The sequence below is a fragment of the Mytilus californianus genome, unplaced genomic scaffold (assembly GCF_021869535.1).
Source record: "Mytilus californianus isolate M0D057914Y unplaced genomic scaffold, xbMytCali1.0.p SCAF_13, whole genome shotgun sequence".
Taxonomy (NCBI): Eukaryota; Metazoa; Mollusca; class Bivalvia; order Mytilida; family Mytilidae; genus Mytilus; species Mytilus californianus.
This window is the reverse complement of record NW_026262615.1, coordinates 22916680-22933292: the sequence shown is the minus strand read 5'-3', so window position 1 is coordinate 22933292 and position 16613 is coordinate 22916680. Positions and strand designations below refer to the sequence as shown.

Genomic DNA, 16613 nt, shown 5'->3' with positions numbered 1-16613 from the left:
TTGGCCCCTTTTTGGCCCCTAATTCCTTAACTGTTGGTACCATAACCCCCAAAATCAATCCCCACCTTCCTTTTGTGGTATTGAACCTTATGGTAAAATTTCAAAGAGATCCATTCACTTAAACTAAAGTTACATTTCCTTCTAGATACTAGCTTTTAATCATAAACAAGCTTCTGTCCAAGTTTTGGTACAAATCCAAGATAGTTTAAGAAAGTTGTTAAAGTTTTAAAAACTTTAACCACAGAGTGAATGTAATGTTAACTAGCAGAAAAACTAAGTCCATTTATAAGTAAAATACTGAAACTAGAGGCTCTAAAGAGCCTGTGTCGCTCACCTTGGTCTATGTGAATATTAAATAAAGGACGCAGATGGATTCATGACAAAATTGTGTTTTGGTGATGGTGATGTGTTTGTACATCTTAATTTACTGAACATTTTTCCTGCTTACAATTATCTCTATCTATAAATAACTTGGCCCAGTAGTTTCAGAGGAGAAGATTTTTGTAAAAGAATACTAAGATTTACGAAAAACTGTTAAAAATTGACTATAAAGGGCAATAACTCCTAAAGGGGTCAACTGACAATTTCGGTCATGTTGACTTATTTGTAGATCTTACTTTGCCGACATTTATTGTTTTTTACAGTTTATCTCTATCTATAATAATATTCAAGATAATAACCAAAAACAGCAAAATTTCCTTAAAATTACCAATTCAGGGGCAGCAACCCAACAACGGGTTGTCCGATTCATCTGAAAATTTCAGGGCAGATAGATCTTGACCTGATAAACAATTTTACCTCATGTCAGATTTGCTCTAAATGCTTTGGTTTTTGAGTTATAAGCCAAAAACTGCATTTTACCCCTATGTATTATTTTTAGCTGTGGCCGCCATCTTGGTTGGTTGGCCGGGTCACGCCACACATTTTTTAAACTAGATACCCCAATGATGATTGTGGCCAAGTTTGGTTTAGTTTGGCCCAGTTGTTTCAGAGGAGAAGATTTTTGTAAAAGATAACTAAGATTTACGAAAAATGGTTAAAAATTGACTATAAAGGGCAATTACTCCTAAAGGGGTCAACTGACCATTTCGGTTATATTGACTTATTTGTAAATCTTACTTTGCTGAACATTATTGCTGTTTACAGTTTATCTCTATCTATAATAATATTCAAGATAATAACCAAAAACAGCAAAATTTCCTTAAAATTACCAATTCACGGGCAGCAACCCAATAACGGGTGGTCCGATTCATCTGAAAATTTCAGGGCAGATAGATCTTGACCTGATGAACAATTTTACCCCATGTCAGATTTGCTCTTAATGCTTTGGTTTTTGAGTTATAAGCCAAAAACTGCATTTTACCCCTATGTTCTATTTTTAGCCGTGGCGGCCATCTTGGTTGGTTGACCAGGTCACGCCACACATTTTTAAAACTAGATACCCCAATGATGATTGTGGCCAAGTATGGTTAAATTTGGCCCAGTAGTTTCAGAGGAGAAGATTTTTGTAAAAGTTTACGGACGACGGACGACGGACGACGGACGCAAAGTGATGAGAAAAGCTCACTTGACCTTTCAGGTCAGGTGAGCTAAAAAAGTGCCTTCTAACCCCTCATATTTTTTTTCTGGAATAGCCCTCATTTAAAAGGATTAATTACTTCCAAACCTAAAATTTTTATTTGATTAAGTAGGCTTGGCTTGGCACCCTGAAAATATTTTATATTTGATAAAGTTACTAAGGAATTCAAAAGGATAACTTTGGAGCATTACATTTTATATGATTCGCTTATGAAAGGCCTTAATTTTTTGTAAATTATCTCTTCTTTCCTTCTGAATTTCTTTAAAAAAATTGTAGTGATAAGCATAAGCTACACATGTGGAGCAGTATCTGCTTACCCTTCCAGAACACACGAGATCACCCACAGTTTTTGGTGGGGTTTGTGTTGCTCAGTCTTAAGTTTTCTATGTTGTGTTTTATGTACTGTTGATTGTCTTTTGGTCTTTTTTTGTTTTTGCCATGGTGGTGTCAGTTTATTTTCGACTTATAAGTTTGAATGTACCTTTGGTATCTTTTGTCTCTCTTTTACTGTAAATTCAGAAATTATTGCAATTTTTAAGGAATGGACAAAAATGCAAGAGTATTTAATGAGATTTCAGAAACATCTCCATAAAGATATATGTATTAGATTTCAAAATGTGTGTTCTTATTATTGCGATTCTCACCCAATCGCATTATTCCCATTACCGGTAATAAAAACCTCATGATAGTTTCTGAATTTACAGTATCTTATAAGGCCTGTCTTAAGGCAGTTATCCGTAAAATGCCTGCTATCAGTAGCCAGTGAAATTGTATTTGATACTAAACCAACTTAACTAACGTAAAGATGAATTTTTCTAAGCTGTTTTGCATTGTTCTTTACTTCTAATAGTCCCAAAGAGTATCACCAGCCTAAATATAGCTAGAAGCTAGTTCTTCAGTACTAGCATGAAAATAGGGATATTGTTCTATCTAAATTTGCTATTATACAATTTCAAAATCATTTTAAATTGAGGAAGGTATTTCCTTCATGCATAGCTCTATTTCTTTGTCTGGGATTTGGCTATAATTTTGGTCCTTTTGGGTTGTATCAGCACTTCAAAGTTGTAAATGCGGAAATTATTGCTTGCATTTATTATGACTATTTTTGAAGAATGAACAAAAATGTGAGATTAGTTATTGCAATTTCAATAAAATCTGCATACAGATATATGTACTGTAAATTCAGAAATTATTGTGTGCATTTATTATTGCGATTTTTGAAGAATGAACAAAAATAATTTTTCGCAATAATAAAAACCTTCCAATAATTTCTGAATTTACAGGTGCAAGTTTTTATTATTGTGATAATCACCAAGTTGCATTATTCCCATTAACAAAATCCTAGTAATAATTTCAGAATTTACAGTAATGAAAATATGTACCTTTAAGTTAGCTGCTGGTTGAATATACAGCTTCTGGAAATACCATTGATTCCCCTGTGAGGCGGACCTTGTAAATATTGTCTGATTTGAAAATGGTGTTGAAAGTATCACATCTAATCTTCCAATACTAGCGCCATACATGTGATAATAGAATGACAAACACATCTGTGTATCTGTAAAACAAATATTCTGGGTACATAATTATGTTTTATCTTGGTAAGTTCTGTGGATTCATAATTATTCCTTTGATACCAATTTTTGTGGATTTCGTGGTTATAAGTGAATCATGAATAAAAATGTTTAAGGAGTAGAAATTTCCTACAGGCTTTTATGAAGACTTAGGCAAAACCATGAAATCAAATATCCACGATAACACAATTTTTCCTCAATTCACGAAAATTGCTACCCATGAAAAATAAATGAATCCACAGTAGTCAAGTCATTTTAACAGTGCTTTGAGCAGTTTTCAATATTCATATGTTTTATTTATCTTAACATTATAATGTGTGAAGGCCATCAACAAATTATTTGCATTTAACTAAAAACTGTAAAAAGTAGCCTCATTGCAAGATTTTGTCATCATATAAATTATGAAAAAAAAAACAACAATCAAACCTTAAATATATTTTGATACAAGATGTTGAAAATTCAACAATCCTTAAATATGATTAATGATTTGATAAAAGTAATGAACTAACCTGGATTCAGAACACTAGAGGTCAAGTTAGCATACTGCCCTGTTGCCATGTTAGATGTTTCTATATACATGTAATAACTACCCATCACAGCACTATCTGGTCCTGTGTCTGTTGAAGATGTTCCACCCTGTTAAGCAAACATAACTTTCCAGTAAATGATTAGTCCATCTAGGCATAGGGTCATTATTGCAATAAACTTAGCAAAACATTAGTTGATGGTTGTATAATGATCTTCACTTTAAATTGTCAATAGTTTATATTTGTAAATCCACTTCTTTTTGGGAAACAATTTGTGTTTAGCCCTTTTTAGCCAACTTTTCCAGTTTATTTTAATATAATTTTTTTTAGACTTTGTATATATTACTCATATTATAAAGGAACCAAGTTTGAAATACTGACTTTATTTTATGTTCATTATGTTTTACTATTGAAGAATGTCATGCATATAACCATTCAAATTTGTTTTAATATTTTCTGTAAGAAAAAGTTCCTATAAGACACAATGCCTTGCTCCCACTTTTAAATTTCCATGTTCAGAGAACTATGGAATTTGGGTTAAAACACTGATTTTGTATATATTTTAAAAAGTTTAAATCACAATGAGCAGAAATCATACATTTGAAGTTGTTGTGACCAAAATTTCTAAGATAACTGGTAAAACAAGGTAAAACTGACCATTTACTACCATAAGCATAAAAATAAGTAACAAGGATTTATAATGAATCAATACTTGAGTTAAGAAATGTACATACTAGATGCCTTATCCAGCCAGCATTGCCTTGACTCTGGTTATTGTAGAAGAGACAAAATGGTTCTGTTGCTATTTCAAATGTACATGCACTCAACACATCTATAACATAAAATAATTGTATAAGTTGGAAATATAGGACATTTTATATAAAGAAGATCGAAAGAAAAAAGTTATGAAAAAGAATAAATAACAGGAGTCAAGATTTAAAAAAAAAGGGAGATGAAAAAGAGGAACTATCCTTGTACAATGTATAACAAATTAATATTCATAGTCGAAGAAATAAGAGAAGAAGAAAAAATAACCAAGGAGAAAAAAAAAAAAAAAAAAAAAAAACAAGGGACACTTTCCTATCCCCTTTAACCTACAATTATCCATAAAGGCTGAATGCATTTAGCCAACCCTGTACATGATTTTCTGTGATTTTCATTGCAATTTTAAAATTGATCAGAATTAAGAAATAATTCTGGCAATGGTGGCTTGTCCTGTTTTTCTGTTGAATGGGATTAAATGCGGACCACAAAAGCATTATTCAACAAGAGTTTAGTAGTCTTCACAGTTTCAAACTTTTAAGAAATACTATAAGTCTGACTTACTTGTGGAATTTCTTGTGGAGTTTGAACTGTCGTCTGTGTCAGTTTTCAAAGCTAAATTAAAAAAAATAAATAACTAAGTTGATCTAACAGTTTTAATACACTACATGCAAAGCAGAGAAAAAGAAATGATTGATTGGTTGTTATTTAAAGTCACTCTCAGCACACTTAGCTATTTCACGGTGGCAAGTTCTTATTGATGGAAGTGGCCGGAATGCCCAGAGAGATCCATCAATAGGAAGTTACAAACTCATATTCTCAGTGTAGACAGGCTAAAAACCCTGCCACAATCTGTATGTGCCTGTCCCAAGTCAGGAGCCTGTAATTCAGTGGTTGTCCTTTGTTGCTGTATATCATATTTGTTTTTCATTCATTATTATGTACATAAATCAGGCCGTTAGTTTTCTCGTTTTACATGTCATTTCGGGTCCTTTTATAGCTGCTCATTGTTGAAGGCTGTACGGTGACCATATAGTTGTTAATTTCTGTGTCATTTGGTCTCTTGTGGAGAGATGTCTCATTGGCAACCATACCACATCTCCTTTTTTTTTATAATGGTTACTATAAAGGAACTACTTGGACCAGTTGGCAACAGAGGCCCCATAAAATAAGCAAAAATAATTTTTATATGACTTACTTGTCTTACTTGCAGATGTATTTTGATGTCTAATCACCAAAATCTATCAGTTAAGTGCTTTTGTTTCAAATGATTTTTTTTATAATTTTTCTCAGTATCTTTAGTTTTTCAATAATTCAAGAAATAAAAGAAACCATTGTGTTTAAATATTAACATAATTATTTAACAATGCAACATGCTTTATGTGATTGTACATTGACAAAACTCACCCTTTGAACGTTCTGTAAATTCAGAAATTATTGCGAGGTTTTTATCAATGCGAAAAATGCGACTGGGAAAGTATCACAATAATAAGAACTCACATTATAATATCTGATCCATTTATCTTAAGGCAGATTTTCCCGAAATCGCAATCATTAATATCGTCTTTTTGTCCATTTCTTAAAAATCGCAATAATAAATGCACGCAATAATTTTTGAATTTACAGTAAAAGAAAAAAAAAAACCCAAAAATCAAGCATCATAAATTACAACTAAACAATACTAACAGACATAAAGTATTATGTATAATGGATATATATATATATATATATCTGTACAAAAAATACAATATAGCACATAGAGTAAACATAAGGAGATATAATTAGGCCATTCCCGCCAACAAAAAAAAATATTTTGCAAAATTACTATCTTTTAATGTGGTTTTATTGACTTTAAAAAAAGGCTTATATTCACTGAGGTCAATTATATCCTTAAAAGGTGTGATGGAAAGAGAGACAAATAGAAAGATGAAAGAAAGTCACAGACCAGTATACCTTGTTTAGGAATGTTTTATCTGCCAGTATATTCTATATAAATAATGTAATAACAATGAAATAAAATATCAGATTTTCTAACCTCTCAACCTGTAAAAAAAATTGAATATATAAATAATCAAATTGATTTAAAAAATAATCTAACCTTCATCAGATCCATCCAAACAATCATGATAGCCATCTCTGACAAGGAATTCTGGGATACATACTCCTGAACTCTTACAGGAAAATGTATTTATACTGTTTTCACAGCCTAAAATTGAAATAATACACATTTATTATATACAATGCCATCCTAGATAAAAATTTTTAATTACAAAATTTCCTTTTTAAGAACTATTTTGTCAAGATTGTATATATCCCTGCCCTATAAAGGTCATTGAAACAAAAAAAAAAGAATATATGAATACAGTAGGTATCTTTAAATAATCCAAGCAAAAAGTAAAATCACAAAAATACTGAACTCCGAGGAAAATTCAAAAAGGAAAGTCCCTAATCAAATGGCAAAATCAAAAGCTCAAACACATCAAACAAATGGATAACAACTGTCATATTCCTGACTTGGTACAGGCATTTTCTTACGTAGAAAATGGTGGATTGAACCTGGTTTTATAGCTAGCTAAACCTCTCACTTGTATGACAGTCGCATCAAATTCCATTATATTGACAACTATGCGTGAACAAAACAAACAGATACAATAGGTAAAAATGTCAAAAATAGGGGTACAGCAGTCAACATTGTGTTATCATCTGTTATCAAACCAGTATAGGCTCTTACGCCTAATTGCCTCGTGTATCATAGAAAAGTAGCAACTGTATGCTAGTTTCATAAGTTTGGATTAAATAACATTGAGTTTCAAAAACTTTCTTTTGGATATATGTAATTGAATTTTTTTTTTCTTTTTTTCTTCAAATTGAAAAAGATTGTTTGTCCTGAGAAAAATACCCTCCCCATTCTAGAGAAGATGAATTGAATGTCTCACCACTTTCAAAAAAAAAACTTTATTCATTGATTGTAACTATTGTTGTTTATTTTAAAGCATGGACTTGTTATTGTGGTTTAGGAGAAAATAAGTAAATAAACTGGATTATCTCCCATTCAACTTGATTCATTTATTGTTTAGTTAAAGTTTATTTTGCTCAAAATCTTGGGTCTGCTTTTAAACAGAGCTTTCAGCAAAAGAGATGATATTCTCAAAAAGATAATATGTAATTTAAAATTTTGATGATTTTGTGCTAATTGAAAAAAAATCTAAATCTTCATGAACTTCAATTATTATAGTTTAAAATCATATATAACACTGCAATATCTATAGTTGAGATTAAGCATAGGTTATGAAATGATTTTTTGGTATACTGAATAACAATCATGGCAAAAATAACTGTAAGATCTCCTAGAGTAATTTGGTAGGTTCCTTATAAATTAAACAATCAGATTTAATGATTTAAAATGTAACTGGGTTAAATTTTGTTTGGACTTCAAATGCATTTGTAGTGTGAAATATGTGCAGTCACCCCAAAGGGTAAAAAGTTTTTAAAAATAAAACCAAACCTGTGAACATTGGTATACATTTGACGATTTTGCAAATGGTTCATCATAACAAACACATGTGAATCTGAAAGTCAATAATATATGTAATCTGTACTTACTAGGATTTGGACAACTCTGTCCTTCTATCAAGGTTACATCATCAATAGCAACAATTGCAGGTGCCAAAAAGGAAGTGTCACCATAGGCAACAAACTCAATAGTTGTCTCCCCTGCAGGAAGTTCAAAAGATCCTTCCAACCATTCATCAGTCTCCACATAGATTCCATTGGCATAAAACACCAGCTGCTTTGTTCCATCTTTATTTGTATAAACTTTCAATTCTGCTGATACGCCTCCTTCCATGTTGTAATAGAATTTAACACAGCCTCCAGGTGTCGTCAGATAAGGGGGAGAGGTCAAAGTTGCTGTTCGTGTGGTGTCATATGTGTAAAACATGTAGTGACCTGAAAAAATCATGAACATCTGTCATATCACAACCATTGACACGTTCTAACTCATATAATTTCATAATACACTCAAACTCATATATTAAGGTCACCCTCAGGACCAAACAACTGTGAGCTTATTAGAGGGGTGATCTTTGAAGTCAGGTTGAAAATGCATAGGTATAACAACAGCAGGACAAGAAAAAGGTGACATGGCAAGACAGGTTTTTGTTTAAAAAAGTTTTATTGTATTTCCAAAATCAATAGGGATCTTCCTCTCATCATATGTATAACAATATACATTAAGTATGGTTGCAATACCATATGTAGTGTTTGACTTAGCATCCAGAAACTATTTCTTGCACAAATTTCAGTCTATTTTCAGTAACTATGATGACATTGATCTTCGACACAGCGACCTCAAAATCAATAGGGATGATTCCCCTAATTATATATGAGCATATATTTTTTAGTGAGGTTGCAATCCAATATGAGGTATTTGATTTAGCATTTATAACTTTTCTATACTTTTCTATACCATTTTCTGTCTACTTTAGGTGTACAGGTATATGAACCTGAACTTTGAGGTATATGAACCAGACCTTTGAGGTATTGACCAGAAAATCAATTTGGATCTTCCTCTCATTCTGTATGACCATATATTCAAATAATATTGCAATCCCATATGAGGTATTTGAGTTCGTCTTACAACTGACTGACTGATGGAAAGTTCAACTACATACCCCCCTTTAACTTTGTAGCGAGAGGCATAATAAATTAGCTTTAACATCTAAAGAAGGTACTTTTTGGCCCCTCGAATTTTGTAAAACAATCAAATAATACTTTATATAGGTGATGCCTTCATTTCATGCAATCTTATAATATACTGAAAGGGAGCTAACTCCCTTTCAGTATATTATAAGATTGCAAATCTAAATGTAATCACAATTTTAGATTAATTTCAAAATAAATCTTACTTATATTCCTCTAAATAAACTGAGAAAAAAAAATATCAAGTAACACATAATTCATGCATAAATATGTGTTGTTCTACATAATGTTGAAATAGAAAAATCCATTACCTTTATATCATTGATTTTTAAAAATTCCCAACCACCTACAATTTGTATAAATAAAAATTTATGAGAAATGGTACAACTTAATAAGGTGGATTTATTATATTTTATTCCTTCGATACCAATTTTTGTGGATTTCCTTTTGGGTTAAAGGGGAACCACAAATTTTAATATTTAATGAATTGCAAATTTAAATAGGAATGTATGCAGACTTTGTCAAAACCATGAAATCAAATATCAATAAATATGCAAATTTTTCTCAAACCTCAAAATCAGAATCCATGAAAATAAGTTAATCCACAGTACACATTTTATTGCCCTATTATAATCCATGTTAAAAGCATCCTTTGCAACCCCAAGGAGGACATAATATTTTTTTTAACTTCTCCTATAATGCGGGTGTTTGTTTATTGTTGAAATCCACAAATTGACCTGTAAGTGTTGTGTTTTAATCCAAAATCCTCTGATTAAAAAATCAAATATCCAGGAAAATGCAATTGTTCCTCAATCTCTAAACAACAACTATGAACTATATTTTATTACCTGTGTGATTATCAGCACCCATGGTGTGATCAACTGCTGGCAAATGGTGAACAAAAGCATCTCTCCAAATATAGCTACCAAACAAATATCCACATCCGTAAGGCTGTTCAAAGTCACAGCTTATGCTAATGGCTGAAATAGTAAATATTTAGCTGATCACAAAATCTGGTCAAGTCTGATTTAGCATATATTTTTAAAAGTTCACATCATAATGGTCATGAATAACTGGTTTAAAGTTGATATGACTTCAAGTTCATGGTAAACTACCTTATAACATACTTTAACCTAATATGGAACAGATGAAGACACACACAGACCAGAAAACTTAATGTCCCCCCTATCAATTCTATCTATTATTGTAGGCAGGGGATTAAATTTCATCAACACTTAGTACAAAACCATTTTGCTTGTGTAGGAATCAAAACTTCTGAAACAGATTTATAAATGTATAAACTTTTTGGTAACCATGACACTCACCAATAAAATAAGACTTAGCATACAACAATTGAATTATTAACAAATGTTATTTTTCATAAATTATTGCAATGTTTTTTTACTGATGCAAAAAATCCGACAGTATTGGCAATCACATTAATTAAATTTCGCATTTTTGCTAGAGGTCAAGGATTCGCAGCAATAAATGCACTAATTTATTTCTCAATTTACAGTAATTCATATGAACTTACGACAGTCTGCTTCATCTTCACCAGAGGGACACTGGGAAATCTTGTCACATTCTATCTTCTCCTTAATACATATACCATCTTTATGGCAGGGAGCCAGACCAGTTGGACAAACTGCAATGAAAGAGAAAGAAACAAATTTGTCATTACACACGATAAATAAATCATCTGTAAATGCAATACTGTAAAACTGCTTTTGAAAGTTATTTATAAACAATTGAATTATGAATAACATCACCTACAAATGTATATAGATTATATAATTTGTAAATAATGAATTTATTTTGTCTTTACTCCAACTTAATAATGTAGAGGTCAATGTCATCACTCTACAGAGGTCATGCATGATTATCTATTCCAAACTTAGCTTTAATAATACAAGATGGATAAAAATTTTCAATGCGGACATAACTTCAAAATCTTTACCCATAGTGTAGAGGTTAATGTCCTCATTCTACAGTTGCCAATGTCAGTACTAAACAGAGGCCAATAGATATAAGAAGATGTGGTATGAGTGCCAATGAGACAACTCTCCATCCAAGTCAAAATTTACAAAAGTGGACCAATATAGGTCAAAGTATGGTCTTCAACACAGAGCCTAGGCTTGCACCGAACAGCAAGCTATAACAAAGGGCCCCAAAAATTACTAGTGTAAAACCATTCAAATGGGAAAACCAACGGTCTAATCTATATAAAAAACGAGAAACACTTATGAACCACATCAACAAACGACAACTACTGAACATCAGATTCAATGTATAATTATCTATTCCAAACTTACTCAATGGACAACACTCTTCAGAGTGGATGTAATTAAGTCTTCACTCCAAACTTATAGTGTACAGGTCAATGTCATCTCTATATTGAGGCCAATATCATCACTATACAGAAGTCAATGTATATTTATCTATTAATAACTTACAGGATGGATAACACTTTTTAATTTAGACAAAACTTCATCTTTACTCCAAACTTATAGTGTAGAAGTCAATATCATCACTATACAGAGGTCAATGTCAAAACTAAACAGATGCCAATATATAATTATCTATTGCAAACTTACCCAATGGAGGACAATCTCCAGGGATTATATTAACATCATCTATTCCAAAGTATTTCACATCATAGGCATAATCATATAAATGAAAGCTGATTTCAATCCTTCCAGGTTCAATGGCCCTCTGAAAATAAAGAATTCAAAGTAAATACTTGGTAGACCAAAAGCCTAGTAAAATGTGTTTATATAGCAATTATACATTAGTATATATCGTGGGTTGTTACCAAGGATCCGGAAATTTTCCCAAGTCATTTCGGTCATTTTTTTTTGTGATGTAATAATATCGTGATGCACAATAATGCATTTTTCTGAGGGTGACAAGTCTTGCACATGGACAAGTAAAGTCCTTTTTTGTGAAGTATTGGGTCAAACAAGTGTAACTGTACCCTGATCTAACAGTAACAGTGATGTCTCTGAGTTAGAAACTACACGAGGAGACGTTTTGTTGTTGTGTATTGCATCACTGAGGTCGTATGCATAACCCTTTAAATTTGCATAAATTAAAAGAGGAATAATTACGGCATGTTTCATCATTTTGAAATAAAGTTATGTAAACCAATTAATAAACTGTGTTGAGTTTCTTATTGCATGTACAAGATATCGTTTGTATTGTTCAAATTGCTGCTGTTTGGATGAGTGTAAGTGATTACCTAATACACAACAAGATAATGTGTATTCACCTGGTTTACGATAAGAGGATCAAAAAGGGGAAACTATGATTCAACTTTTCTTTGAATAAATAACTCAAGTCTGGTATAGTGATAACAATTGAATTTAATAATAAAATTCATGATTTTAAATAAATAAATAATTTATCTGAACAGAAGTTTGTACACAATTACAACAGTTCAATGAAAAACAATTGCATTGTAATACAGTCCAGAGAGAATGTATGGCTTCACTTGGGTAAAAAACGGAAGTTTAGCCAGGAAAACAAAAGAAAGGATAACGCCCATTAAATTCTGTGAGTAAGATGGTTTCAAAAAATCGGAAGTGCAAAAAAAACAAAAAGAAATCGAGATTGTTCATTCGCTGAGTATATTTCTTAAATAGGCTGTATGGCTTCAAATCTAAATTACGTTATTTAGTTTTAATTCCTTTTTTAAACATTTTTTTTTAATTCTGCATTCCTATAAATTATACGCTTTACCACTTTTGTAAATCTATTAATATCTTTATCTGCCATTTCCTACCGAAAAGTTAACAGTAAAATCGATCTTTCAAATAAGATCATCAATTAACCCATGTTGATCCCCATTTTCCATGCGCAAACTCAGTAAACATAAATCTATATTTAACAAACGTTGACCAAATCAGCTGATCGATTATAAATGGATTATATGTTTTATTTGGATAAAAATGGACAGATTCTCGAGTCAACAGTGTTATTTGACTTCTTTAATGAATAAAATAATATCTTTTTGGGAAAATCTAGGTCAGAATGGTTAAAACGTTAAATTTGATGCACAGCAAATCGCCATATTGTTTTTATTGCTTAACAGGTGTTTACAGGTGAGATTTGTGTACATGGCCTTTATGGCTTTAATCAAGACAATAACGACACCCAAGCCGAATTCAAACTTCCTGGACATTGATTACTATCCTCAAGTGGTGATAATTACTATGTAAACAAACCTAGTGGCTTGAACCCAGACTTACCCCACGCTGTGACTCGACAGAGTCCTGTACATTGTTTTCACTTACATTATAGAATAAACAACAGACTAATGATAAATATTATTAAATCACTACCACAATTCAATAAAATTTTTATTTTGTCTAAAACAAATCTATTTTTCTTGATGACCTGAAAACAAAAATAAGTTCAAAATGGCGACCGATAAAACCCTGATCTCAATGAAATGACCGAAATTATTTCTGTAAAAAAAAAAAAAAAGACCTAAATCCCAATAAATCATTTCGGTCTTTTCAGTTTCCAAATCGGTCATGTCTGGCATATATGACCGTTTCCGGACCCTTGGTTGTTACACATACAGCATACAAAACAAAAAATACTGTGGGTTATAAATGTTTTCAAAAAAATCAAATACAAGTTTAAGACCAATTAGAGAAATTTTGTTTCAACCTTTGAACTCAATATCATCCTGTTCAAACTTTTGCAAAAAGTACATTAAATTCGTTAGTTTGATGCACTACTCTGTAAATTTTATCATTCTAGCATTTTTCAAAATAATCAGAAACAGATTTTCTATTTACTGTTGTTGGTTTTGTTGCCTCATTGACATTAACCCATGTTCCTATATATATAAATATTAAGTGTAACTCATTTCAGATTTCTTAACACAAAACCAAACTTTCTTATATGATATATAACAGACTATAGATTGATTGATTAATTGTTGGTTGCTTAATGTCCAGTGGTAAATATTTCATGCCAGACTATATAAAAACAGGCAAATTGTTAGGTAGCAATGATAGTTATTTTTTACTGATCCTAAAAACTCTCTAGGGTTTTAATTTCTCCAAGAGATATTTGAAGTAATTTCGTCTCATGAAAGTTTACTGTGGCTTCATTATTATTCATTAGATACCAATTGTCCTGGATTTTGTGTGTAAAGGGATACCACAAATTTTAAAGTTCCACAAAAGACAAATTTTCTATTAGCAGAAATGCAGACTTTGGCAAAACCACTATATCAAAATCGACAAATATACAATTTTTATTCAATCCATGAATATTGGTATCCATGAAATTAAATGAAAAATAGAATTTATCTTTTTAAAAGGAAAGTTTTCATAATAATATTCCTGTATAAAAGTAATGATTTGAAATTAAATAAACTGTTATCACAGAGATATGTCTCGCTTTTTTGTAATTTTGATAATGCAAATGTTGAAATTAAAATAGCAACACTATAACATATAAGTTATGCAAATATTCAAAGTCAATGAACCATGACTCAAGGTACATGGCTAAAAAATATCCATGGAAATGAGATGTGCCAGTGCTAATACAACTGCATACCAAATACCATTGACTTTTCATAAGTAGTTCCCTTTAAACAAACCTAAACACAAACTAATACATGTAAACTAAGCAAAATTTCAAGGTCAATAAACCATAACTGAGGGGGCGGGGTCAAATAATCTCCATGGAAATGAGATGTGCTAATGCTAATACAACTGCATACCAAATATCATTGACCTACCACTAGTGGTTCCCCATAAACTGACCTAATCATAAACTAATACCTGAAAACTAAGCAAAAGTTTCTAAGTCAATAGACTTTTCATAAGTAGTTCCCTTTAAACAAACCTAAACACAAACTAATACATGTAAACTAAGCAAAATTTCAAGGTCAATAGACCATGACTGAGGGGGCGGGGCCAAATAGTCTCCATTGAAATGAGATATGCCAATGCTTATGCAACTGCATACCAATTATCATTAACTTACCACTAGTGGTTCCCCATAAACTGACCTAATCACAAACTAATACATGAAAAATAAGCAAAAATTTCAAAGTCAATAGACCATTACTGAGGGGTTGGGGCCAAATAGTCATCATAAAAATGAGATATGCCAATGCTTATAAAACTGCATACCAATTATCATTAACTTATCAGTAGTGGTTCCTCATAAACTGACCTAATCCCAAACTAATACATGAAAAATAAGCAAAATTTCAAAGTCAATAGACCATAACTGAGGGGGCGGGGCCAAATAATCTCCATGGTAATGAGATGTGCCAATACTAATACAACTGCATACCAAATATCTTTGACTTACCACTTGTGGTTCACCATGAACTAGACCCAATCACAAACTAATACATTGTTGACGCTGCCGGAAACAGCATACCTATGTCTCACTTTTTGACTCCGTCGAGCGAGACAAAAAATAAACAGTTTCTATGTCTTCCAGATATTCTAACAAAAAATATGCTTCCAACATATTATCCCATTATCCAAGGAAGCTAACTCTTACCTGAGCTGGTTTCCAAACATTGGACAAATTTGTCAAAGTAGAATCAGCAAACATTGTGCTGTTGGAAGTGCTGTTGGATGTTCTATTTCTGGATATGACCCCAAGGTCAAGGTATTTAACCTCAAAAGTAAATAAATTTACATGGCCTATATAATATAGTGATAGACATGAGGGGACTGTAATGTCTTCTGCTGGAGAGTTGAAGTTGAAATTGCTGCCTGCATAACTGACAATTCCATAAAATGTGCCTGAAAGTATAAAAAAATGTTTAAAAATTCAATGTATATTGTACATGTATTTAATATAACAAGGCAGTTCAATATTAGATAATTTTTACTCTAGAAAAGCTTAAGACACCAAAGGTTGTATATAATTTATGCACTTTTTGTCAGATGCATTCTAATTTCAACATATATGCAAGCTTGTGTTTGTTTATTCTACAATGGCTAGAGGTATAGGGGGAGGGTTGAGATCTCACAATGCATGTTTAACCCTGCCACATTTTTGTGCCTGTCCCAAGTCAGGAACCTATGGCCTTTGTTAGTCTTGTAGGTTTTTAAAGTTTTGGTTCATTTATATGTTTCAGAGTTTAGTGTGACTTCCGTTTTCGCTGAACTAGTGCACAGTTTTGTTTAGGGACCAGCTGAATCCAGCCTCTGGTTGCGTGATTTCCTCCCTGTGATGAAGACCCATTGGTAGCCTTGGGCTATTTTCTGCTCTTTGGTTGGGTTTTGTCTCTTTGACTCATTCCCCGTTTCCAATCTCAATTTCATTTTATGCTTGAAAAATAATAGCTGTTGAAAACAAAATTGTTCATAAAACATTGAAACTCAAATAATTTAAATCATATATAAATTTTCTTAAAAATAAGGGGTCTCCAGAGTGTTAGAGTGCTTAAAGTAGCATATTCCACAGAGATCATTAATACTCAATGTC

At 31.8% G+C, this 16613-nt stretch overlaps 1 protein-coding gene across 1 annotated transcript in view; it reads right to left on the bottom strand.

Annotated features, from left to right (window-relative positions):
* LOC127723900 (uncharacterized) overlaps positions 1–16613 on the bottom strand; it is a 196600-nt gene that overhangs the window by 29154 nt on the left and 150833 nt on the right. Inside the window, exons 67-76 of the mRNA XM_052230616.1 lie at positions 15678–15925; positions 11735–11852; positions 10675–10785; positions 9989–10120; positions 8043–8387; positions 6538–6645; positions 5004–5054; positions 4412–4509; positions 3660–3786; positions 2962–3134 (exon numbers count right to left, since the gene is read on the bottom strand). Coding sequence (XP_052086576.1) covers positions 2962–3134; positions 3660–3786; positions 4412–4509; positions 5004–5054; positions 6538–6645; positions 8043–8387; positions 9989–10120; positions 10675–10785; positions 11735–11852; positions 15678–15925 — 1511 coding nt within the window. The remainder of the gene's footprint in view (positions 1–2961; positions 3135–3659; positions 3787–4411; positions 4510–5003; positions 5055–6537; positions 6646–8042; positions 8388–9988; positions 10121–10674; positions 10786–11734; positions 11853–15677; positions 15926–16613) is intronic.